Below are 24,815 nucleotides of genomic sequence, written 5' to 3'. Positions count from 1 at the left end.
CTGGTACAGGCAACCCAGCTAAAGGTAACCTGTGCAACAAGCCAGAAAATTTTTACAACCTCGTTTGCAGGGTCCTCTCTCTGTCCCTCGAGATACGATCATACGAGATACGAGGGAGGAAAAGAAAGGACCCTGGGAACGAGGTTGAAAATTTTATTCTGTACGTGTAAGCCACCATACATATGGTGGTGTTTCATAGACGACATCTTAATGATATGGACACACTCTCTTGATGACCTCCTTCCCAACCTCCTCGCCTCGTTGAGGAGGAAAGATTGCGTGACGAGCCAAAAGAGCGTCTGCGAGAGAGGCTAACAACTCACCGAACCGTATTGGCCGGCTGTCATAAGTGAGGTTTCAAATAAGAATCACAACAGATCACGCTGTTCATCCAAAGGTCTGAAACGATGTGGAAACAAGGACTTTCTATAAGGCATTTTGATCCTTGTTGAAAGATTTCAATTATAGTTGCCTTACGCCGCTGGTCTCTTCAAACCATCCTCGTTCCCGTGCATTTGGTAGACATCTCAACTTGCGTTGGTTGTTCTACTTTCTCTTTTTGCTGTGCTACACCGTGCTGACGAGAGCCAACCAGTTCGAAACAGCTGTCCACGGTTGCCGCATTCTGTTGATTCTCGGTTTGGTTTCTATCATGTCGCTGTCGTGTTAAGTTTTCTACGCAGTCCGATCAGCCTTGTAGAAATTTGAGTCATTTATATTTTTGGCTGATTAGATCTTTCACAGATCCCGCTGCATATACTTGCAGCATTTTCGTTGTGCAGTTCCTGGCAGATTGTTTGCTTTTATGTTTTGGACCGTAGATCTTTTCAGATCCGATATGCTGTAGTTCTCTTTAACATGGCTTGGCCATGTACTTGTGAAGGAAAGTTTTGCTTTTCTCGTTAAACTTATTGCGACAGCGACATGATATTTCAGTTCTTTTGTTCATTGTTCGTAGTCACGGGCTATGACGTGGACGAAGGTCTGAATTTGGGCCCATCCGAAATCACTACCACTTGCATTTGGTAGACAACTCGACTCGCGTTGGTTGTTTTACCTTTTGCTGTGCTACACCGTGCTGACGAGAGCCAACCAACTCGAAACAGCTGTCCACAGTTGCCGCATTCTGTTGATTCTCGGTTTGGTCTCTATCATGTCGCTGTCGTGTTAAGTTTTCTACGCAGTCCGATCAGAAATTTGCAGAAATTTGACTCGTTCCCAGGCCGCCTAGGCTTTTCCCAAAATAAAGTCGATGTCCTCGATGCTTGTTTAATGTTTCTGTGCCAAGTTCCGTATCGATCTAAGTAGTTGGAAATACCCCTCAGTTATTATACCCGTCAAGCTTTCTGTACCTGTCTACGCTGCGTGGCAGCCCGGGCGTGGGTAGACCTTTGCGATCTCAAGCGCGTCTGATTCCCCTCCAATTCCCTTTCGAATTTCCGGTGTCTCGTCTAACTAGCATAAATAATTAATAAGAATGCCCGGTTTAGAAGAAGCTCGTTCGAAATAACACTGAACAGATAGGAAATGAAAAAGAATTCCCGCCAAAAAAAGACAAAAAAAAACATACTTCTTCCCGTGCTGCATGCTGGGAAAGTCACAAGACCGCTAGGATTACTGGGAATGATGTTGCGCCACTGTGGTGAGCTGGAAACTAATGTTAGTTGTGTTTGTTCCTATCCTGCATAATCTTCGGATGTGTTTCTAGAAAAACTTGGAAAAAAAACCACTTTCTTTATTATGAGACAGATAACGAAGTCACTGTTAGAGAAGGGGTTGTTTTTCTGTTTCTCTGCGTCGATTTTGTCTCATGTCTTCGCCCCAGAGCGGGACGGAAAGCGCTGCAAATTTGAACAATTTGCCTGACGATGTTTTGTTGGCCATTCTGCGTTTCTGTGACGCCAGAAGCCTGTCTGTGCTATCCCGTGTGAGTAGAAATCTCTACCGTCTGGCGAGGGATGATTCTTTATGGCGAAGAATTGCTCTGCGTTGTGTGAACGTGCAACCTTCTGACAGGAAGTGAGTAATTAAGAGTTTTTAATTTAGTGGGCTGGCAGTTATCTCAGGTTATTTTCTGATGAGGCTTATAGTAAAGATGCTTGTTTTAGATGCGGATGGGACTGGAAAGAACTCTGTAGGGTCTCCTGGAACTGGACACATGGATACTGCAAAGATAGAAGTCTCCTCAAGTTTAAATTTAAGTGAGTTGAATGTGTAAATTTCTCTCGACATTTAAAATACTCAAGACTGAAACTTAAGGGTACTGGACCATCTCAGTTCTGTAATGGGGCGGGGGGAAGGGGGGGGGGGGGGTTCTTGTATAGTTTTTGTGAAATTGTGGCCAGATGAGCATTTATTTTTGTGCTACATGAACATGTTCATGGTAACAACAGCATATGGTAACCTGTACATAATTTAATTTAAAATGCAAAGCTCTTTACATAGTTGTAATAGTGCCACACTTTAATTAGACTGCTTGCAGGTCCTCTTTTCTCTTAAGATCCATTGAGGGTTAATGAATCAGACGAGACCAAGCTACAATAGCGAGAAGGGATTGTGGCAAGACGAGAAAAGGGGTTTCTCTTCTTGCGCACTGATCAAGTCTGGTGCCAATCCTTCTCATCCCAATTTTTCGCTGCGTGTTACCATGACACAAACTTTGAGAGAAAACAGACTGCAAGCAGTCTACTCTTTAATTTGTACACACAGTACAAATAGATGGACCAGGAGATTGTAAAATGCAACTTGCAATAAAAGAAACTGGTTTGTTGTATGACATAGTCAAGACCAGTATCAACTTTGATTCTATTATTGTAAACATGTAAGGATGATTGTACTGAATGGTACTTGATAAACAAGACCAACCCTTTGATACTCAACCTTTGTTATCTCAGTACACATCCAAATAGAAACAGAAGGGGAGGGGAGGGGGTGCTTACTTGGGGGGACGTGCTTATTTGAAATTTTGGTCATATGAAGGGGGTTCGTTAAGCTAGGGTTTGAACTGTTGGGTGAGAGGTTAATTGAAAAAGTTTTGTATACAAACCATCTGTTGAAAGAAAACAAAAGCAATAGTGGTGTTCTTTTGAGAGTAGTACATGGAAGTGTGGGTCAAAACAATAGCCACACTTTAATATTAAATGATAACTAAATTATATGGTCTTTGTGATGGGAGAATGCAACTTGTAGTGCAATTTTAGACACTGTTTAGCTGTCAGTGGCTTTTCTTGAAAGTTCTAGTAACCTTGATTTGGACTTATTTTACCACTTCTTTGTTGTTGTTTATTTTAAATAGTTGGCCCAAAGTGTTCCCATCTGAGATAAGGCATGATCAAACTGACCCATTTATATCAGCACTTTTGTCTTGAACAAGCTGCAGCTTGAGTGATTCATTAAAAGACTAAATTTGAGATTTGTTGGGTCTGTGCAGCTTATGACCCCCAGCTAGCCTTTAATGCAAGTACTCAGCCTGTGAACGCAGACGTATTTCCGGCTGTCGAGATTCTCTCCGCCGAAAAATAACGTCTGCGTACCCGAGCCGCAAAATGATTTCCGTGACGTAGAAGCTTTTGTTTTCTCGTTGGCCAATCAGATTGCATGATAGAATGACACTCGAGTGGTCCACGCGACGAACAAACGCGACAGAGCTAGCATGCACAATGGCATTTCGAAATCTAATCTTAAAGGCTAAGAATTGTCAGTAAGAAAACCTCCATTCGGTTTATATGAGTATGTCCCTTCTTGATCAAGATAAACATCATTAAGCAGAGCTAAGCTATGAATGCTTTATTATCAATTTATTTGCGAACTGCAGGATTCATAGGTGGAGCTGGGCAGAACTAAGCTATGAATACTTTATTGTCAATTTATTTGCAAATGCAGGATTCATACGTGGAGCCGGGCAGAGCTAAGCTATAAATGGTTTACTATCAATTGAACTGCAGGAGTCGTACGTGGAGCGAGCCGGGCCGGACTGTCAACATTTGTTAACGCCGGATGTGCGCTAAGACACAAAATGATGGAGATACAAGCATGAACTCACGAGTAACGAAATCACGGGTCCTATATATGTCTTCACAGATAACATTTATCAAATGCTGCCTGAAATCTTGCAGTTAATCCGAGCCGATAAACCTAAACAAATGCCACAGAACTAGCATACAAAATTGCACACCGACCACGATATAAATGATTTCTCACAAGTGGACTGCACAGACGAAAACACTATGCGCATCGCTTGATAAATCAACAACTTGCTAAACCCCGTCGGCAAATTGACAAAAATATCCTTTTCATTTTCTACAACATACTTGATTGAATCCTCCTGGTGCTTATTTCACATTTCAATACCGAAAACCTCGTAAACTTTGCTAAACGCGTCTCCCATACTGCGCGCCTTTGTTTTTCCACGAGTTAACGTGTACACCGCGCACGAATCTCGTGTGGTGGTTCTGTGATTTTATGAGCTAAACGGTGATTGGCTTAAATTTTCTACGTCACGGAAATCGTTTTGCGGCTCGGGTACGCAGATGTTATTTTTCGGCGGAGAGAATCTCGACAGCCGGAAATACGTCTGCGTTCTAGCAAGTACTGGGATATATAAAAAAATATAACAAACTGAAACCACAATAAATAGTCAAATGTTTAGACAATGCAACAAGGGTAGTTTCAATTGTGTAATGTTTATGTTGTAGGTTAAAATGAATCCAGGTTAAAATGATTTCAACCTTGGTTGATTTGTATTATCCTTTATTAAGGTTGGGTAGTTAACATCTGAAACAAAGGAAATTTCAAATCAACCTACAATCGTTGACAATACTCTTGGGAAGATTCCAAAGTTCTACCTCGATTACACTTTCTTCCCCTCCCCTGTTTCAATGTTGAGCTTAAAGTGAATGTTGCCGCGTATATGTATTGTTGGGCATCCAACATTGAACAGGCTGGGGGGGGGGGGGGGGGGCAGGGGGGAAGGAGAGATGACAAACAAAAGCCCTAAATATATGAAAGTAATAAATTTGCTGATTTCAATAACAGAGACCCACTTTCTTTCGCCTTGTTGAGTAACCTTCCCAAAAAGATTTGTTGATGATTGTAGGTTGAAATAATTTTAACCTGGGATTCATTTTAACCTACAACATTTATACTTACAGTATCCTTTTACTTTAAGCCTTATGCCATGGATTCAACTTGGAAGACCCCACCAGCTGTATGTAGCAGAAGCTGCTGATATCATCCTTTATCAGAGTAGCAAGCGTAACAAGGGTCAATCACCGTGGCAACCTGTGAAGACCTTTAGTGGTCACCATGGCGATGTCTGTAAATTTGTCATTATTGGTAATCAGTTGGTGACCTGCAGTATGGACAATTCAGTGCGCACCTGGAACCTTCAGACAAGCAAATGTGATGGCCTTTACCTTGGTCATGCTAGTGATGTTCATAGTGTGGACTGTTTTGATGACGTGATTGTGACAGGATCAAGAGATAAGACTGTAAAGGTACTGGTTACCACTTTTTTAGGAAGAGACAGATGCAGTGCTTTTCAGTGTAATACTGAGAAGGCACCAAGCAAAAATGATTTCATTTTGATTTATGTACAACCCTTTCTAAAGAGAGTGGTATATTTAATATAATAATAATAATAATAATAATAATAATAATAATAATAATAATAATAATAATAATTCTTGTCAACTGGCTCTTTTTTATCTCAGTGAGATTACATTTGTTTCAAAAATGCCTCTAGCCTGTTCCAGGCTCCTAGAGAGAGGCGCGAAGGAGAGTGCGAGGGGACGAAAACGAGGGGGGAATGGGGGAGAGAAAAAGAGGGAAAGAAGAGGAGCCTGTAATCATTTTCTTAAACATCTCATGCCGGTATACAAGCTCCCGGTATACCTTCTGATTGGTCAGTTTTGACAGTTCACACATCACATGAAAGATATCGCCAAAGAATCTGAAAGAGTCAAAATGGCGAGTGTGTCACACGCGCGTGGTTTTGATGAGTTTTAGAGAATTATCTGCGAGATTTTCCGCAAGTTAAAGTACTCAGGAAGGAGCAAATAGCTCTTGAAAGTGAGAGACAACAATGATAAGCTTTGAAAGACGAGGATCTGTTACACCTATATCCGTGATAAACAAACATCCTGCGGCAATTTAAATCTTCCCGCAGCGATATACAATAGCATAAAGAAATATTAATCCACGGATCCTGTGGCTTTACAGATAAAATTTATTTAGCGCTACCTGAAATCTTGCAGTTAATCCGAGCTGATAAACTTTAACAAATGATCAAAAGGGAAGAATGTCTTATACAAAAGGAAAATCGCTTAAAGACATGCTTGTAAAAGCAAAACTGAAAAGGCTTTTATCAAAACAACGGACACACAGTGGGAGTCGTGCAGGTCTGTTAACCCCATTTTAACATTAAACGTGCCATAAATTCTGGCCAGGGTCTTTGCACAAGTGAGGCAAAAAAAAAAAAGCTGGAAAGCTCTTCGTTTCTTAAAAGCTTGCGAAGACACAACCAAGCGAAGACACATTATCAGCCAACACTAGAGTCTCGTCGCTCGATAACGTCGCGTTAATAAGTTTCTTATTTCGAACGGCGTTGAACAAGGACACCCGGGGAACTTTCGTTCCAAGACACGCCAATTTTTTTGGCAAAATCTACAGGATTTTTAGGGTTGAAATCCCAAACCCGGAGAACCTTTCAGTGTCCACGACATCGAAGCGATGTATGGACAACCGCGCGAACTCGAGAACTCGCGCGAGTAATCGAAACCCGTGACAATGAAAAGTTTGACATTTTGACATGTTGACACATTTTGGAAAAAGTGGGCGGCTGAGGTGTTTAAGAAAATGATTACAGGCTCCTCTTCTTTCCCTCTTTTTCTCTCCGCCAGCCCCCCTCGTTTTCGTCCCCTCGCCCTTTCCTTCGCACGTGTCTCTAGGACCCTGGAACAGGCTAAAATGCCTCCATTACATTGTACTCCATGACACAATATATGTTTTATAATGTTTAAATAATTTTCAGAATGTTTTTTATACAGGTTTGTCTATATTAATATTATGAACTTAGTTGGTTCAGACGTCACATTTTTTTACAGTTAAGTGTTTGAAATGTTTTGGTCCCACTTTTTTACACAACATGACAAAGATGGCAGAAAAACAATCATTTCTCATACCTCATGGCTGCCTTGTTGACCATTTAATTTTGTCATATAATTTTGCCCTTTAAAAGGTCTGGTCCCAACAAAACACCTCTTGTGTTCACACCATTCATGTTCAGGACAATGTTTGGTCAGTTTGTCTCAATCCAAGCACCAGGTATTTATTCAATGAGAAATTATTTTTCTTTACACACTTAATGTCAGAGCATGCACTAAGTGTTGTGTCAGAATCAAGAAAGACATTAAAAATATATTCTTCCAGTACAACTTATGTAAAATTAGTAAAACTGTTTATTCTGATCTCTTGTATGAGGTGATAACATACAATAACTGTAAGATATGGTTATGGGCTGCAAGGGAACAGATTTCTTCAATTAAGTTGATTTCATTCTTCTTTTGTTGTTAAGTGGGTAGTTGGATAGCTGTAACAACATTTATTCAACAATATTTGAGCTGAATGCAGTTTGGCAACTGAAGATATTTTTTGTTTCACTCAAAAGTGTCTGAACTTTTGCTTTTGGCCGTTAATTTAGTCAGACTGAATTACTGGTAAATTATGTGCTGCAGGGTTCGTACAGGTCATGGAAAACCTGGAAATTCATGGAATTTTAAAAGCTCAAAAGAGTATGAACCCTGTGCTGGGAACACGTTACTGCCTTATATCAAATTGGGTATTTTTAGTGTTCACTCAAATGTGCCTCAAGTTTTGAATGTGTACAGTTTATTCTCAAACTACTGTTTCCTTGTTAAGTTTAGAACTTTTTGGGAATGGCCAATTTTCAAGTAATACAACAAGGCAATGTTTTTGGAATAAATTATTTGTAGAAATAACATGTGAAATTTGAGGCCAATTTGAAGAAGAAGCTAAACAAAAACTGTAAATATGGCTTGACAGGCAATCATATTTTTTCACCCTAGGAGTGTTGTGAGTGGCGGCAGTGGTCATACCAGAGGAGTGTCACCATTACTGCTTTGGGATATTGATAGGTGAGTTTGTTTGTGGGATCAGATATTACATGATCACACACTGACTTGGAAAAAATGAAGAGCATGAGAGAAAATTACTCTGTATAAGCTTGACTGTATGAAATGGTATGTGCAGTTTCAGAAAATATTCAGACTCCCCCCATTGAAGGCTATTTGTTTTGCACCCCCCCCCCCCCTTCCTTCCCTCTGGGAAATTCCGGTTTAGCTTCATACATTTGCTTCTTAAATTGTGGCTTTTAAGACCCCCTCCCCCTAGGAATTTCTGATGACCTTCCTTGTGGTGGGTATGGTTTTTTTCTGGAACTAGCACTGTACAATACTCAAAGGCAGAGAATCATATTGATAACAACAGTTTTTCCTTGGATACATTGTAGTCAAGACTTAAAAGGTAGAACCATCATGTACTGCAGAAAAGTAGTGCTTAGCAGCCTTCATTTGAATGTTGTAATTATTATTCAAAATTGTGAAAAGTTGACTTTTATTTATTAATTAAATAAGTTTATGCATTTAGTAATTCACAAAGAAAGGAAGGTGTTTAACGTTGCTGCAATGAAAAACAGTAAATAAACTGCAGATTTAGTCCTGATTTATGCACACTTTTCCTTTGTTTTTGTTCATCTATGTTAATGATTTGTGTTTACAAAATAATATAGTCAAACACAAACATTTATGAGACACATTTGTGAGGCTCCTGACGTTGTCTAATAAATAAATACAGAACTAGACTGCACCACAAAATTTACAAACTGGCACACCTTTTGGTTCAAGTTGTAATGGGAACCAGGGTTTGATGATTTGTTAGTCTTGATTCTTTCTTATTTGCAGTGGAAGGCTGATCAGTAGCCTGGTGTCAGGAGTAAACCGGCTTGGAGCAGGAGTTCGTGGATTGAAGTGGGAGACACCACACACACTCTTATCTTGTGGCTATGACACCACCGTAAGGCTATGGGACATACGACTAAACAATTATAGGTGAGAAAGAAACGATTCAAATGATAATCTGTAGTCCAGAGTCCGGATGAAGTCAGTGTTACTGTAGTTGTTTTTGGAATTTAATAATAATATTATTGTTTTTGTTATACAGGCCATGCTATACTACTACTAATAATATTGTGTTTTGTTGATGTTTCGTTTTTCCAAGTAAAATGATATCAATAGAGTGGTATACACTGCAGGCATTGTTTGTTCCATACCCAATGCCAGGAAAGAAAGTGATTGCTTGCAAACAGCAATGACACAAATTGAAACACTATGCCAAATAGGAACCAAATCTGGTTTTAAAACACTTATTTATAAGGTGTGAATTTGGCACTCATGTACCCACTTTCATGACCAGAATAGCAGAGTGGTGCTATGATGAAAACCCATTGCCCATTTGATGTTATTGAAAAGGCCTATCTGGTTAGTGGTATAGCTTTTGTGTTGGCACAAACCTTTGTGCTAGAGTGTGAACATTATATCATTGTACTCCCACAGCTAAATATTTGTCAAGGTTGTTGCCCCCTTTTTTGAAGCTTTAGAAATGTAGATCTTTTGTATCTTTTTATGTCTGCAGTGCTTCTTCGTGCGTGTTGAAGTGGGAAGATCCCCATGACTCAGTGGTGTACTGTGTTGAATCTGATAACAAATGGATGGTGATAAGTGGAACTAACAGATACGGAGTGGTATGTTGTTTATAATTTGCAAAAATTTAATGTTACTTGATTTTGCTTGGATTAATCTTCAAAGCTACAGTCAGTGTAAGTATTTTTCCCAGTAGTCATCTGCATTTTCCTTTCTTCTCCTTCTTGATCACACACATTTTAAAATCTCATCATAATGACATTGAAACACCAAAGAGACATTTTAGAATTCTAAGAAGGTTACAGAAATTAAATTAAGTGATTGAAACTGCTAGTAAATGTAACAAAAATTCTGAGGCAAGTAATACTATATTTTTCATCGCAGTCCCCCTCCCCAGACTTCCAGGTTTTGCTAGGTCAAAACATGGTGACATTTGGCCCCAGTTTTTTAAAGGCTGGATAACTTTATCCAGTGGATAAGTCACTATCCGACAGTTCCAATCTGTGGAAAGATTGCAGTATTTCCTCGTGCACAAGCGAATATGTGCTCTCTAACCACAGCTTAGTATGGGAGTGTACGAAAACGTTGGACGACATTTAACATGAAGTATATTTTAGACGCTGAAGAGTGCCTTATCCAGCGGATAAAGTTATCCGGTCTTTGAACAACTGGAGCCAGGTGGTCACAAATTAATATGATGGCATGCAAAGAAAGTCAGGCGAAGGGTTTTCACAACGCAAATTTTTGGTAAAATAATTGATGTGAAAATCACTCATAGCTTGGTGTTTTTGGAGGTACAGTACTTTCAAGATGTTTTTATGGGTCCTTAAAAATTGCATTGAGGATGAAAGAAAGTACTTGGCTGCCCACTTCATCCTAAAAGACTGAATGCATGGAAAGATTGCCAACAGTGCAATGCTCATTACTACATTTATGGCTGTAGTTTAGCATTTTGAGAACTGAAGTAAATTTTCAATACAAAGTTATAAATCACCATCAGGTTCCTCCTATTGGAAACTGAGCTTAAGCTACCTCTGACATGAATTCCTTGAAGAGAAAGAGCCTTACCTGGTGAGAGAAGGTGGGACTGTAAGACTTCCCTTCTTGTGGCGGAAAGTTTGAAAAAATCTGAGAGGTGTACAGTGTGGCAAAAATTTGGTCACTTAAATAAGGCTTTATGGTTTTCTTGTTTTCTTAGGTCCGAATATGGGACAAACGCTTTAGGAAGTGTGTTCGGGTAAGAATCTTATTTCTTATGAATTGTATACTTGATGTTAGGGCCAGTGTTCACATGGAGGTGGAGGATCCTGGGTAGGTGAAGTACCCCGCCTCGGTGGGGTAACCAATCTCTCCATACAATCTCTCTTTTTTTCTCGATCGTGTTCACATGAGAAGTGGGGTACCGCACCGAGTGGGTTACCCAGCCAGCTGGGCCAGGGGTGAGTTTTCTCCATGTATACACTGAAGGTGGGGTAACCCGCCTAGCTGGGATGAGTTTTCTCCATGTGAACGCTGAAGTTGGGGTAACCCGAGCACTTAGCTGGGGTGAGTTTTCCCCATGTGAATGCTGAAGTTGGGGTAACCCGCCTAGCTGGGATGAGTTTTCTCCATGTGAACGCTGAAGTTGGGGTAACCCGAGCACTTAGCTGGGATGAGTTTTCTCCATGTGAACGCTGAAGGTGGGGTAACCCGAGCACTTAGCTGGGGTGAGTTTTCCCCATGTGAACGCTGAAGTTGGGGTAACCCGAGCACTTAGCTGGGGTGAGTATTCTCCATGTGAACGCTGAAGTTGGGGTAACCCGAGCACTTAGCTGGGATGAGTTTTCTCCATGTGAACGCTGAAGGTGGGGTAACCCGAGCACTTAGCTGGGGTGAGTTTTCCCCATGTGAACGCTGAAGTTGGGGTAACCCGAGCACTTAGCTGGGGTGAGTATTCTCCATGTGAACGCTGAAGTTGGGGTAACCCGAGCACTTAGCTGGGATGAGTTTTCTCCATGTGAACGCTGAAGGTGGGGTAACCCGAGCACTTAGCTGGGGTGAGTTTTCCCCATGTGAACGCTGAAGTTGGGGTAACCCGAGCACTTAGCTGGGGTGAGTATTCTCCATGTGAACGCTGAAGTTGGGGTAACCCGAGCACTTAGCTGGGATGAGTTTTCTCCATGTGAACGCTGAAGTTGGGGTAACCCAAGCACTTAGCTGGGGTGAGTTTTCCCCATGTGAACGCTGAAGTTGGGGTAACCCGAGCACTTAGCTGGTGTGAGTATTCTCCATGTGAACGCTGAAGTTGGGGTAACCCGAGCACTTAGCTGGGGTGAGTTTTCTCCATGTGAACACTGAAGTTGGGGTAACCCGAGCACTTAGCTGGGGTGAGTTTTCCCCATGTGAACGCTGAAGTTGGGGTAACCCGAGCACTTAGCTGGGGTGAGTATTCTCCATGTGAACGCTGAAGTTGGGGTAACCCGAGCACTTAGCTGGGATGAGTTTTCTCCATGTGAACGCTGAAGTTGGGGTAACCCAAGCACTTAGCTGGGGTGAGTTTTCCCCATGTGAACGCTGAAGTTGGGGTAACCCGAGCACTTAGCTGGTGTGAGTATTCTCCATGTGAACGCTGAAGTTGGGGTAACCCGAGCACTTAGCTGGGGTGAGTTTTCTCCATGTGAACACTGAAGTTGGGGTAACCCAAGCACTTAGCTGGGGTGAGTTTTCTCCATGTGAATTCTGAAGGTGGGGTAACCCGCTTAGCAGGGGTGATGTCCGTCCGGGCATATGTCTTTATTTCTGAATAATTTCTTTATTCCATCAAAGCCCACCAAAACAACATGGCTGCCAACCACTACAAGCCTGGTGAGCTTTTGCACCGATTTCATCTTCAAAATGCAGTGAAGAAAATACTAACCACGCGATAGCATTTTGAACCTCACCCCAGTACTTAGGGGCTAGCTCTTTTTTGACTATGGGTAGGCGGGATACCTCACCTTCCCGGGGTCCCCCACCTCCATGTGAACAGGCCCTTAGTTTGAAGTGCCTTTGGCCAGCTGACTGAGACCATTTATTAAGTTACTTACTTCATTAAAGTGTGGTTGTCTCTTTCTTGCAGATGTACTATGCTGGAAGGAATACATTCAGTCCCGTTTACTCGCTATCATTTAACAGAGCATCACTCTATGTTGCTTTAGCTAGTGGGATTAGGATGTTAGATTTCACTGTGTAAGTTTGGAGTGATTATAAACTTCACATTATCTCCTTTAGCTAGTGGTGTTCTCGGCCACTTAGTTTTCACTGTGCGATAAAGTAATGCAAATAGTTGTTTGCCATGGCAAGTGAGTTGTGTGAATAATATTGGCATGAGTGTTTAGCCATGACTTCAATCCAGTTGGTTCAGGTGGCTCTCTATCAGCTGAGTCCAGCCCTGTTGTATGTTAATCTGCCAGGAACTCAACAGTTTCCTGCTTATGGTCAGTCATTTGTTATTTTCTTTATATGACTTCACTTGACCCCACCAGTAGGTAAGGGAAGTTGGTACCTTTTCTACATGCACCTATACTATCCTGGTTTGTTGGCTTACTATATTATGTACTTCAAAAATTATTACTTTGAGAGGGTTGGCTACTTTTCACTCATTCTAGTCATTATAAGTATAATGATCTGTCTAATTCAATGAATTCCAAGGTTGAAGACACATCTGTGCATCATATATTTGAAGCTTCTAGCTAGCACCAAAGGAATTGCTTTTGAAAATCCTGATGGCCTTAAATGAGTATGGTTAAGTAGTAGTTAAATAGTAGCAATGTTTCAGCAACATGTCATCATGTTGAACAATGTTATGTAAATGTTTCTAGAGTTTGTAGATTAATATTTTGTACAGTGTTCATTGTTATATTTTCATGTTTTCCGCTGCACCTACCTTGACTAGCTGGATCACAACCTCATGGTTTGTTCCTAATAATTGTTTTATTAGTTGACATAAATTAAACTAAGGGGCTTCCCCTTGATGAGAGCAAGTCCACTGTTTTTTTTTTTTAATATTCGTAGCAAGTGCTGGTCATTTTGGGCCATTTTCATAAATAGACTTGAAAGGGTTGAAGTGTGCCATGTGGATGACTGTTTTGCCCAAGGGCAGTAAAATAACAAGATGCCTATGCTGGTATTTACATATGATGCTGTAGCTGATTCATTTATTCCAACTGTATGCTTTGCAGATTGATAAAACTATCCTTGCTAATGGAATAGTTTGAGTCACGAAGATCACGTTATGTTGTTTCCCTTGTGTTACGCTTCTTAGGGTCTTACCGGAAATTTCGGAAATTCCATTACGATAACGTAAGCTTCTCAATGACCTCTTTTCAGGCTTTCATTGTGGCTCTAAGATTGTCAAACAAAGCATGATTCCTTTGCCAGGAACTCTCCAATTTCCACCGTTTTAAATGTCGAGTGCTTCTTAGAAGTTATTCTTTCGATTTACCGCTTGCAAATGGCCAAATTATCGTTTGAAAATGGCACACGAGTCCACGACATGTTAACAATATGGCGCCACAAATTTAATCCGATTTTAATGAATAAATCAAATGATGCCTTGACGTCACACAGGTAGGGGGTGAGTGGGTCCCCTCCCTCGTGATATACGCGACAAGAATGAATTTTGAATGGCCTGCTTTTGCTGAAGACAATCAGAACAATACATCCCGACTGGGAGAGGGGAGAGTTTAATGAATAAATTAATGTACAGATTTGTGGCTACGAAGGAAAAAAAAAAGAAATCTACCTGTTTTTAGACACGGTATGCCCCTCAGGGCATCCCGCTTAATAATTGGACCAGGGTAGATACCCTCTGATCTGAAGTCCATAACCAATGCTCTGATGAGCTTTCTGTAGCCACCAGGTTCATGTCGGTAATGGTTCAGCATTAAATCTTATTAGTTTCCAATGAGTTGTAAGAATTGAAGCATATTTGTGGAATTGCTAATCGTCCTTAAATGTTTATGCTCTTCAAAACAATGATAATAAATTCTTTCTTTGCAAACCTGACTGAACATTATGAAAAGAGCTTTTGTTGACCTCCCAGGTTCTCTAAAACAGGTGGCAAACTTGTCTCCTTTTAGATGAGAGCTTTCTTCTGTTGTGGGGAATCTTTTAGTTGCCCTAACTCCCAGCAACACTGAAGACTCGCAAAGTTTGTAACCATGTTCTTTAATGCGTCCCAATCGATCCAAGAATGTACAAAAACCAATTGATTGAAAACTAGATTTGCATGTGCACTGGAAGCGGCTTAATCATGTGATTCTAAATTGAGAAATCAACGTAAATCACTTAGCAACAATACAAAGTAAAATTGACAAGTCCACGGCCATGACATTTGTCACGCAGTCTCAGTACGTTCACTACACTGTTAAGCCCTAATCGCTATCCATAGTTTAATTTTTTATATACCTTATACAAATGTCTTGTTACTAGTCATATTATTAGTTTTAATGCCCGGCTTCCGTGTAAAATGGTTTCAAAGGGTCAGTGAATCTTGGAACATCAAGGGTAAATAAAGTGCCATGCACTCACTTGGCAAGAGCATTGATGAACATAATTATTTCATCTTCAACAGCCATCACTAGTCTGAGTATTTCTATCCAGATTGTAACTAGTAAGACTGTCTTTGGTAAGAGATTAATGATAAACTGTTTTCCTCCAAACTTTGATTGTGTCAATCACGTTTGAAGATTTTGTCTTAGGTACTGTTTTGACTGAAAGAAAACCTAGAGACTGAAGCCACTGGCAGTCCCTTGTGAAGGCCTTGTGTGTCAATTTAAATAATTTATTTTGCCACAAAGAGGACATCACTTTCCTTTCCTTTTCCAAGAGATACTGTCAGATAATAGTCCCCAGACAATAATCATATTAATCCAGGTTGCTGTTTAATAACAGAATACATTCTGCCCACTTCACAATAATTTTTTTATTATGGCTTATAGTGTTGGTTCCATAGATGAAATTAATTTACATTTTAAGTAACCATTTCATGGTTTCGAAAACACAGACAGGGCACACTACACGAGTGTTGCTTTCCTAGATAAAACTAATTTACATTTAGTAACCATTTCATGGATTGCAAAACACAGGACATAAAACTGCTCATACACTGAGGTTAGTGTACTCAAAATGTACTCTAAAAATATTCCATTAAAATATTCCTGTCATAAAATGAAAAAATTATTCTATCCTACAGAAAGGAATTCATTCCTCAAAGCAAAAATATTTACAGTAAGTAACCATGTCATGGTTTACAAAACACAGACAGCTTACAGTGTTGCTTTGATAGGTAAATTAATTCAATTAACATTAGGTAACCATTTCATGGATAGAAAAAATAAGGTATGAAAATTAATACCCATACGTTGCAGTTAGTATACAATGTACTCAAAAATAAATTAGCCTAAAATATTCCTGCCAGGAAATAAAAAATTAAATATTCTCTTCACATTAATTCTTCAAAACAAAAATATGTAGGAATACTGCATTACATACATTGTTTTTCTATTCTGTATGATGGTGCAAATACAGGGTTCAACATCTACACTAACCCAATAATGGTTGGTAATTAAAATAGAACCAGACTTGAGCAATTTGGGGCTAACAGCTTGTGACTCATAATAATTTAAAACAACAGTGATGAAATAAAGGAAATGTCATCTATTTGAAACAGGCGTGGATCCAGACCCATTTAATGGGAAATGGTCAGATTTTTTTACAATATTATTAATGGATATTTTTGGTGGTCTACCAGTGCAGTATTGTGTTGGAGAGCCTTCAGGTGCTAGTAAAGAAAGAGAAACTAGCTACAAATAATTTGCTTGGAGTCAATGAAGTTCTCAATTCACTCTAATTTTGTATAACTATACAAGATGGAAATCAAACTGTGTGTAAATGATGATATTATAGGGCGTCTGTGGAAATCTCAAGGCCGATTTAGACGGTACAACTTTTGCTTATGACTGTTGCATGTCATTTCTAGAGCGCGCGCTGCTTGCGTCATACAAAAAATCGCACACAACTCTCGTCATTCAACATTGCCTAAACCTACAATTGTTGTTTTAAAATCCTTCGACATTTTTTGTGACATACACAACAGCTTAACGCATGCGACAAAGTCAAACCGTGTAAATTGCCCTTTACAAATCAGTATGTACTTGGATGTTTAATAGGTGTGGCTTAATCCTTTAAGCCCAACAGTGATCAGCAGCTAATTTAGAACTCCCTACTGACAAACAGCTCTTGAAAATGATAGAAATGATCAACAAAGATGAAATGTCATTATGTTTAAATTCTCCAGTCCTAAATAGAATCAACTGAATATCACAGTGCGACGCGCCTTACCGTGGCCACCCAACAAACTTTTTTTTGCAAGTTAGCCATAAAATACAACATGACATGTTTGCAATAATTCGTTGTTGCATCACTTGCCTGTTGGACTTTGCAAGGAGGCGTGACCGTTAATCAAATTCGCGTATCCCGATTGGCTAACTTGTAAAAAAATTTGTTGGGTGGCCACGGTAAGGCGCATCTCACTGTAAACAAGAAAGGAGAAATGCAAGTTACTTTTTGTGGCTTAAAGGATTAAGTTTGTTATAGTGTCCAACTTAATTATTCAACACATTGTAACACTATGTGGTCATGGTATACTAATTATTATTCGTTGTCTGTAGTCAACAGGCATCCTGCCTTTCTATAAGAAGCCTAGAATATTAGAACTCGTTGGTGTCAAGACTTACAGAGTTGTCTTGAATATGTCATTGGGTTTTTGAACCCAACAAAGAAGAAGATAGCCTCCTACGCAGACGTTCTTAGGGGTTCGTCACGCGTTCCTGCCCCACGAACGTCTGCTGAAACGAACAGCCACTTCCGTTCGTCGACTGCAGACCAATCAGGAGTCGTTTCCCAATTTTGGGTAAACTCGTGTTTGATATTAAAAATATTACACTAGACAGGATGGCGAAGCTTAAATGTAGTTTTTGGTCATGTGTGCCAAACGTTTGGTATAAGGGAGTTGAATGCTTATCAAAGAGAAGTCATAGTGCAATTTGCGGAGAAGAAAACTGATGTGTTCGTAAACCTTCCAACTGGTTATGGAAAGTCACTTATTTATCAAGCGCTATCGTTTGTTTACAATTCAGTTCTTGAAGCTGCTGGTCACTATTTGTTGTTGTGGTTTTGCCGCTTGTAAATCTTATGAAAGACCAGGTAGACAAATTGGCAAATATTGGAATTCTTGCCGCTTCTCTCAGTGAAATCACTGAAGAAAATGCAGGGTGTTATGGAAGGAAAAATTTCAATCGTATAAACTATATGCACGTCCGGAAGCGAAAATATCTCCACAGGTGATGATTTCCGTTGTTTCGCAGCATGTACTTGTCATAATGAGTCAATGCTGATTGGTCTGTTCAGACAAAGGCAATTTGCCGACGAACGGAAGTGGCTGTTCGTTTCAGCAGACGTTCGTGGGGCAGGAACGCGTGACGAACCCCTAAGAACGTCTGCGTGGGAGGCTAAGAAGAAGACTGTGAGAGCCAGTTTTTGGAGTCTTTGGTGCAAAATATCTCTGGTGCCGCAGTGTTTTCCTGCATAGACTGCATTGATCTCAAAATTTACATTCTTGAATCTCAATATTTATAAACAAAAGAAATGTTTGGAATGTCTAAACATATACATCCTTCAAGTAAACCCAAATCTTTTGTCCCTGTGAACAAACTAAGTAATCTCATGGACACCTTTTTTGCACAGCACACAATTCATGCTTCATTCAAGACACTTCTTTCCCCCAAATTCCAACTCAGTCTGCTAGTACTTCATTGTTGAATTCTTCCCTCAATTTGTAACTATTTAAGTTTCTAAAAAAAAATTACTTTACAGTGTACATGCAAGTCACCTGTTATAAGTGCTTTAATTTCTTTGTAAATTCTGTCAATTAATGTATTAATTCCAAAAAAAGAAAAACAGTAAGAGAAGAAAAAACAGCTTGCCCTCTTAATCCTGTTAAACCTTCCAGTTAAACTCACCGGAGGACTCTGGGCTTTCCAAGAGCCTAAACTGGGAATGATGACCAGGTGGAATGGACACTTGGTCAATTTTTATTTTTGGGTCGTACCTTCGAGCCTTGTCATAGCAATCTATGACTTTTTCATCTGTTGACTTCTGTATGACAAACAGTTCTGAATTAATGTAACCGAGGAGGCGGTACTGTTTGGCTAGATGGTGCCTGTAATAGTCTTCGTTTGTGAGCTGTATGGCCTTGTAGACATAATCTTCTGCTTCCTTGAGGTAGCCTACAAGGTCTTTCCTTTGTCTCATTCCATGTGCTGTCATTCTGTACAAGTTAAACTTGCAGTATGCAAAGTGGTATGCAACATAGCCATAGGTCTGAGTGACCTCACCCATGGCCTCAAATAGCTTGTGGGCATTTTGGACAGCTGACAGTACCCGTTGGCCATCGGTACTTCTCTTCAAGCACAAGTCCACTGCTTTTGTAACAACAGAGTGTAGATCTTCATATCTTGCACCCTCTTCCACCAACCTCTTCACAATGGCAACACCTTCTGAAATGTCTTGGATTTCTTCGGCAACACACCATTTGCAGAGTTCTGTAATTAGTGGAATGCGCCGCTGTAGCTTCTCTGAAATGAAGCGCTCATAAGGTTGAATATTTGGGTGGTTAATGTCATTTTCATGCAACTCTATCAGTTTTAAAATTAACATTTCAGATCCTAAAAAGGAATGTTCCTCGTTAAGATGCTCATCAAGGAATCCTTTGAGATATTTTATGGCCTCTTGTCTGTCTCCTTTGGTACAAAGATTGTCAACCTCTCTCAAAATTGAGGAGGCAATGTACTTTGGATGGCCAGGAAGGCGAACGCGGAAGTATGACGAATTGAAATCGAAGGACGGCTTTGGATTATTGTTCTTCTTCATGGTTCTGTAAATAGTTCTTACCCCTGTGAACCGCCCTTCAGCCAATTTCTTTTCTTTAAGGAGTTCAGCAATCCGCCTGTTCCTAGATGGTACACATGGTACTTCGCTTCCCTCTGAGAAGTCTTCTTGTTTGAGAGAAGGATCAGGACCTGGATAGCTAATGACATCAATGCAGTTCGGCTTGATGTGAATCTTGATTGGGTTATTGTCACACTCTTCATAGCCTCTGTGATGGAAAGCGTTGACAACTGCTTCACGGAGGGCTCTTGTTGGAAAAGCAACAAACTCATGGCGAGCTTCTTCAGTTGTTGTCTGTAGAATGTAAGACAAAGTGTCCTGAATCTGCTGGTCAATTGGTCCAGTAATTACTTCTTCCTCTGTCACATCATCATCATGGGTATATATTGCAATTTCCGTTTTTGCCCCTGTGAAAAACTCATGTGGTGTTGGGTGAAAGAATAGCAAGGCTACATTTCTGGGTACCCAAACTGGGACAAGCATCTCACCATCTCTTTTATCTCCAATTTGCCTTACAAGTTTTAACCTGTTGTAAAAATAAATTGGTAACTCATCATTTATTACGTGTGACAGTTGGCTTCTAACTCCCTTTAAAAACTTTTTCACCAGGTTAAAATTAATATCATCTTCAGACAACTGCTTGCCAGACCCTGTGAAAATAAAAAGAGAATGAAAGAAAACATTAAAGTGAAACCTGGTTTGAACTAGGTGGAGTTATCAGAAGGAAAACAACAAAATCTGAGAGGAGTTCTGGACTGAAGCAGTTTAAAAAAATCCAATTGTTGTACTATTATTGGGATACCATAATTACCTCCCAAACAAATTATTGTGAAAATTACCCTCTCCCTCCAACTAAAAAGAAGCCTTACAAATCTCAGGTCTAGCTGTTATAAGACCAGTTTAGTTATTGGCTGAGTGTGTCATTTCCCCAACCCATTTTAAATCATAGAATTCCTCTAAAAATAAGCTAAAAAACGAAGCCCCCCCCCCCCCCCCCCCCTCCTTCCTGGAAAAGTGTTTGGCAGCATTGAGTACCTTTTAAGGGGAACTCACTTAACTACCACATTGTTGCTATGGAAAGTTCTTAATTGTTGTATCTTGGAAACCCTTACTGCCACAGTGGACAACTTGTTTGGACCATCTCTTTCTATATCAATTAATTAAAAGGTTTTCAAGATTTTTCAAGGAACCACTATATTTGGCAAGTTACGTGACCATAACAAAAAAAAAGGCCTTAAAACTCGAAATATGGTGTATATGTGTGAAAATTGAACACAGTGCCAATATCTCCAAGGTGCAAAGCATGACAAAAAGATGAATTTTTGTGGAAGTTATGATGTCATAAGCAGGTGTAAATTTTTAACAAAACAAAAATGCTCACGTCATGTTGTAAATAAGGCTAGGATATCTCTGACTCATGAAAAAAAAATTGGTACTCTACCCCCTTTCCTCAGAATTTTAGGAATTTTCTCTTTGCTGTGCAGTTGGGGACTGGCAATAGTTACATGTGCACAGAGCTTAAGGTCATTCCCCTAAAATAGAACCTACACTCAGATATTTTCCAAACTTTGCGCATGTGTGGTTCACCATATGTAAACTGCAAAAATGAAATAAAAAGAGGGGGTCACCATGCTTGTTCCTCAGCAACGAAGCATTGAAATAAAAAGTATGGTAATTTCTGCATGTTTGGACAAAAAGGACTATTATAGAGCATTTGCCAAAAACAGGAATTATTTTCTGAAGAGAACAGTTAACGGCTCATTTCATAGAATTCTTTCCCTGTTCATAAATCATTTTCAATGTGAAATCTGTTTGAAAACTATTCCTAACTAGAACTAATGAGATATTCAACAAAATAATCTAATTCGTTACCTCTGAAGGTAGGCCAAAATGTCCATTGACAAGATATTAGGTGCAAAATTTGATATTTCTAACACTAGGATTTTCCTTAAATTTTCATGGTGGTTGGCAAACGATATTGTGGTTGGAAATCTAAAAAGAGAAAATAGGTTCACCGGGTTGGTTTTGCAGATATTTCACAAAGCAGTGGTTAATCGAGCTTCAGAACTGGTTTCTCCGTGAAGGGACTGGGGCGAGTCTTATGAAAACACCTTAATTTCCACGCAAAATGCAAACTAAGAATTTTGTTGTTAGATGCAAGTAAGACTGAGTGATACTCAGTAGTTAGCTAGAAATAAGCATAATTTTTTTTTATTTTGCCATTGTGCACAGTAGAGTTGCACACTGTGAAACAGGGGAATGACCTTAAGGACCTATTTGTTTAGAGGAACTCAAGCCGCGAAAGTAGAAGAACGGAGATATTGTTCTCCCGAGCCCAGAGACAAATTTTATGAGGAACTCCATCAAATATAGAGGAGCGATAGCTTGGAACACCCTATCCAGCAAAGAATCAGCGGCAAATAACTAAAGACGATGATTGTATATATTATTAGGAATTTGAAGCCACAGTTTTAAATGTATATTATTATAGCATATTGTTTAAACATATTTCTTGGTTTGTGATTTGATGTTAATACTTAATTTCTATTTACTTTTATTTTCTCTGTAAATACATAACCCCCACCAGCTCTGCTGAATACTCCTGCCAATCATGTTTAAATAAAGTGCTCAGTTCAGTTCAATGACGATTTAAAATCAATCGGTTCATCCTCATAATTTTACCAATAAAGTGCCACAAAACACCGCAAAACAGAGTATCACAAAATACCACCTCTAGAAATCCCCTAGCAACAACTCCTATTTTGTAGTTAAGTTAGCCCCCCCCCCAAAAAAATATATATATATATATATATTAATAATAATAATAATAATAATAATAATAATAATAATGTTCAAGAATGGCAACATAAATTAATAAAACTTGGTGGCAGACTTATTTTACTTTTAGTGAAATATGATGGAAAATATACAAGTCATGTATTATCCCTCATCGTGATTGATATGTTGTAAATAAACACGGCTATTTAGTCACTGTCAACAGGGTCCTTGTTGTTTGAGGACTAAACTTTGGGCATGGTCTCATAAAATCTGTAAGATGATCAGATTTGGTATATTTTCTTGGTGGGGGTTAAATTGAGGATGGTTTAGCTGGTTCACCTATTTCGCAAGCCTGGTGGTTCAAAAAAGTCAGGCTTGCAGGAGAAGGTTCCTGTTTAAGATGTACATTACCCTGCATAGCAAGCCTTTCCGTTTGTTCGGGTGGCGTTTTTCGCTGTTTGATTCGCGCGCGTCCAAAAATACGGAAATCGGCTTTTTAGTGCAGAAAACTCCAAGGAATCGTTTGCTTTGCAGGCTAGATGTGCATGTAAGTCGTGTTCCCTCGACTGTAATACCCACCACGTAAAATTGAATTGACAGTGCCCGTCTCTTCTTGTGACAGGTCGTTGCAACCAGTCTGAGGGGTTTACAATGTTGATACTAGTAGGACGATTTGCCCCACGGCCCTCGTGTATTCCCACCTTAATGTTAAATTATACCATATTGCAAATTTGAAAGAGGGGTGGGGGATTTTCCAATAAACTGCAGCTGAATATTTACCAGAGTCGAGAGTTCGCCTGTCGTCAAATGGAATCTTGCAGTGTAGGGACAGCAGTTGACGTTCTTCTTCTGGAGATGCCTTCTTGGTTTCTGTTGCCCGCCTGATGTAATAGCGGTCAGCTCCTTTCTCGCTTTCTTTACACGTGTGCGGTCTGTTGTCGGACGCTATAGCCCTGATTACCAGCACATGCTTTCTAACTCCCTTCATGTTCACGACTTCGGGTGAAACGATTGGGAAGTATTCGGGCTTGATGTTCGCTCTACATGCCCCCATTATCTCCTTCTGTATCCGATCTAGATCCTTCCCTGGGACACCAAACGGCGGGAGAACAATTTGGCGGTCATCGGTGGCATCTTCCCAATTTTCCTTTTCCTCTACGCCGATGATAATGTAGCCGCCATTGTCATTGTAGAAGTCGTTTGCGAAGGCGCAAATTGTGTGAATAACTTGCCAATAAGTCCCACGGTTCCCACCTTCTTTTTTACCGTGCCATGCTTTTTTAAACTCTACGCGTTGTTTTTCTACGCCTTCCAGACACAAAAGATCTTTTACGTTGATGGACAAACTAGAACAACTTTGAGCCATCCCCGTTTCTTCCCTGGAATGAGCGTAACTTGAGTTGTTCCCGCTGCATAAGATCAATTGAAGCATTCTCACGTGATCAACATTCCAAAACACCTGCTTTATATTTCAGGTCACGCGATACTTCCCAAGGGCTCGGAGAGTTGCTGTATCTGTCCGAAATATCGCAGTTGCAGTGCCTTGGATGGATTGCAATGAATTTTCATAGGACTGAGGAGATTAAATTGGATGGTTGCCTTTTATCACCAAAGGAATGTACAAAAAAGGCGAGACCTTCCAAACGATCGCGTGACTGATTAGCAACGGGAATGCAAGCAGGAAGTGATCTAGTATATAAAGGGGGAGGAGTAGGTGGGGCACATCCGTTTTAAAAAATTTCAAATTTTCGTTCTTCCACTACGTCAGCTTTGTTGTTGCTATTTTTGTTGTTTTGAGGGTCCTTGTTTTATTTTCGTTTTCTTGTATGTGCAGTATGCGGCCCATGGTCCGTACACTTCCTGTTCGTGATATGATTTTCAAGCGAAAACAAAAATTAATGAAAATGACTTTTGCTGAAGATTTATTGATCTATTTTTTCCCATAATCCCGCTTAGAAGCTTTGTCGTTGCTAATGAAAGCCGAAATTTTGTAGTCGATGCCAATGAAGAGAATTTTTTTATCGTTGACAGTTTACTTTGCTCACCAGTCACGCATTCGTCACGAATTACCTGCTTACAGACATTTCCGCCTATACGCGTTATCTTTGCTAAGAAAGCAAATTTTTGACATGGAAAAATATTATGAGCGTTCTTTCTGTTTTAGCAGCAAATTGCAGTTTGAATATCGAACCAGAATTACAAATGTATCAATGTTATTCTTGCACAGTTTAACTGATAAACTGACCAACCTCGTCCCAGGGTGTTCGCCAACACAAGTGGCCAACGTGGCAGTTAAAACGAAGATTAACAGAATCTTCCACCGTTCTACGATGGCCCAAAAGTGTCACGGCA

The 24,815-nt window shown here is 39.9% G+C and overlaps 2 protein-coding genes and 1 long non-coding RNA gene across 5 annotated transcripts in view; 2 read left to right on the top strand and 1 right to left on the bottom strand.

Annotated features, from left to right (window-relative positions):
• LOC146483362 (F-box/WD repeat-containing protein 4-like) overlaps window positions 1–18,251 on the top strand; it is a 46,468-nt gene extending 28,217 nt beyond the window's left edge. Inside the window, exons 1-10 of one of the 3 annotated variants that reach the window (XM_085106103.1) lie at window positions 1,670–2,019; window positions 2,109–2,201; window positions 5,168–5,495; window positions 7,238–7,323; window positions 8,085–8,153; window positions 8,979–9,125; window positions 9,709–9,817; window positions 10,915–10,953; window positions 12,814–17,659; window positions 17,766–18,251. In XM_085106103.1, the coding sequence (XP_084962229.1) occupies window positions 1,811–2,019; window positions 2,109–2,201; window positions 5,168–5,495; window positions 7,238–7,323; window positions 8,085–8,153; window positions 8,979–9,125; window positions 9,709–9,817; window positions 10,915–10,953; window positions 12,814–12,927 (1,194 nt within the window). In that variant the 5' untranslated portion in view covers window positions 1,670–1,810 and the 3' untranslated portion in view covers window positions 12,928–17,659; window positions 17,766–18,251. Of the gene's footprint in view, window positions 1–1,668; window positions 2,020–2,108; window positions 2,202–5,167; window positions 5,496–7,237; window positions 7,324–8,084; window positions 8,154–8,978; window positions 9,126–9,708; window positions 9,818–10,914; window positions 10,954–12,813; window positions 17,660–17,765 lie in introns of those variants that run through there. The other 2 variants (XM_085106105.1, XM_085106104.1) reach the window with 2 other exon arrangements.
• Window positions 1–24,815, top strand: part of LOC146483355 (uncharacterized) — a 142,302-nt gene that overhangs the window by 58,098 nt on the left and 59,389 nt on the right. The window lies entirely within an intron of this gene.
• Window positions 13,723–24,104, bottom strand: LOC146483361 (uncharacterized). The gene is made up of 2 exons (XM_085106091.1): window positions 23,244–24,104; window positions 13,723–20,335 (listed from the first exon to the last, which is right to left on the bottom strand). Exons 1-2 carry the CDS (start codon window positions 23,893–23,895, stop codon window positions 18,735–18,737), a joined length of 2,253 nt encoding a protein of 750 aa, XP_084962217.1. The 5' UTR covers window positions 23,896–24,104; the 3' UTR covers window positions 13,723–18,734.

Source organism: Pavona decussata, unplaced genomic scaffold (assembly GCF_977016875.1).
Source record: "Pavona decussata unplaced genomic scaffold, jaPavDecu1.1 SCAFFOLD_39, whole genome shotgun sequence".
Taxonomy (NCBI): domain Eukaryota; kingdom Metazoa; phylum Cnidaria; class Anthozoa; order Scleractinia; family Agariciidae; genus Pavona; species Pavona decussata.
The sequence above is the reverse complement of the archived record's forward strand: the minus strand, read 5'-3'. Positions and strand labels throughout refer to the sequence as shown.

Bases quoted from the DNA above. Each gene is read 5' to 3' on its own strand.
- LOC146483361 (XM_085106091.1), bottom strand. From the start codon at position 23,895: ATGCTTCAATTGATCTTATGCAGCGGGAACAACTCAAGTTACGCTCAT. The intron at 20,336-23,243 runs GTAAATATTCAG...TTATTTTCACAG, and splicing joins CAGGCGAACTCTCGACTCTG to GGTCTGGCAAGCAGTTGTCT.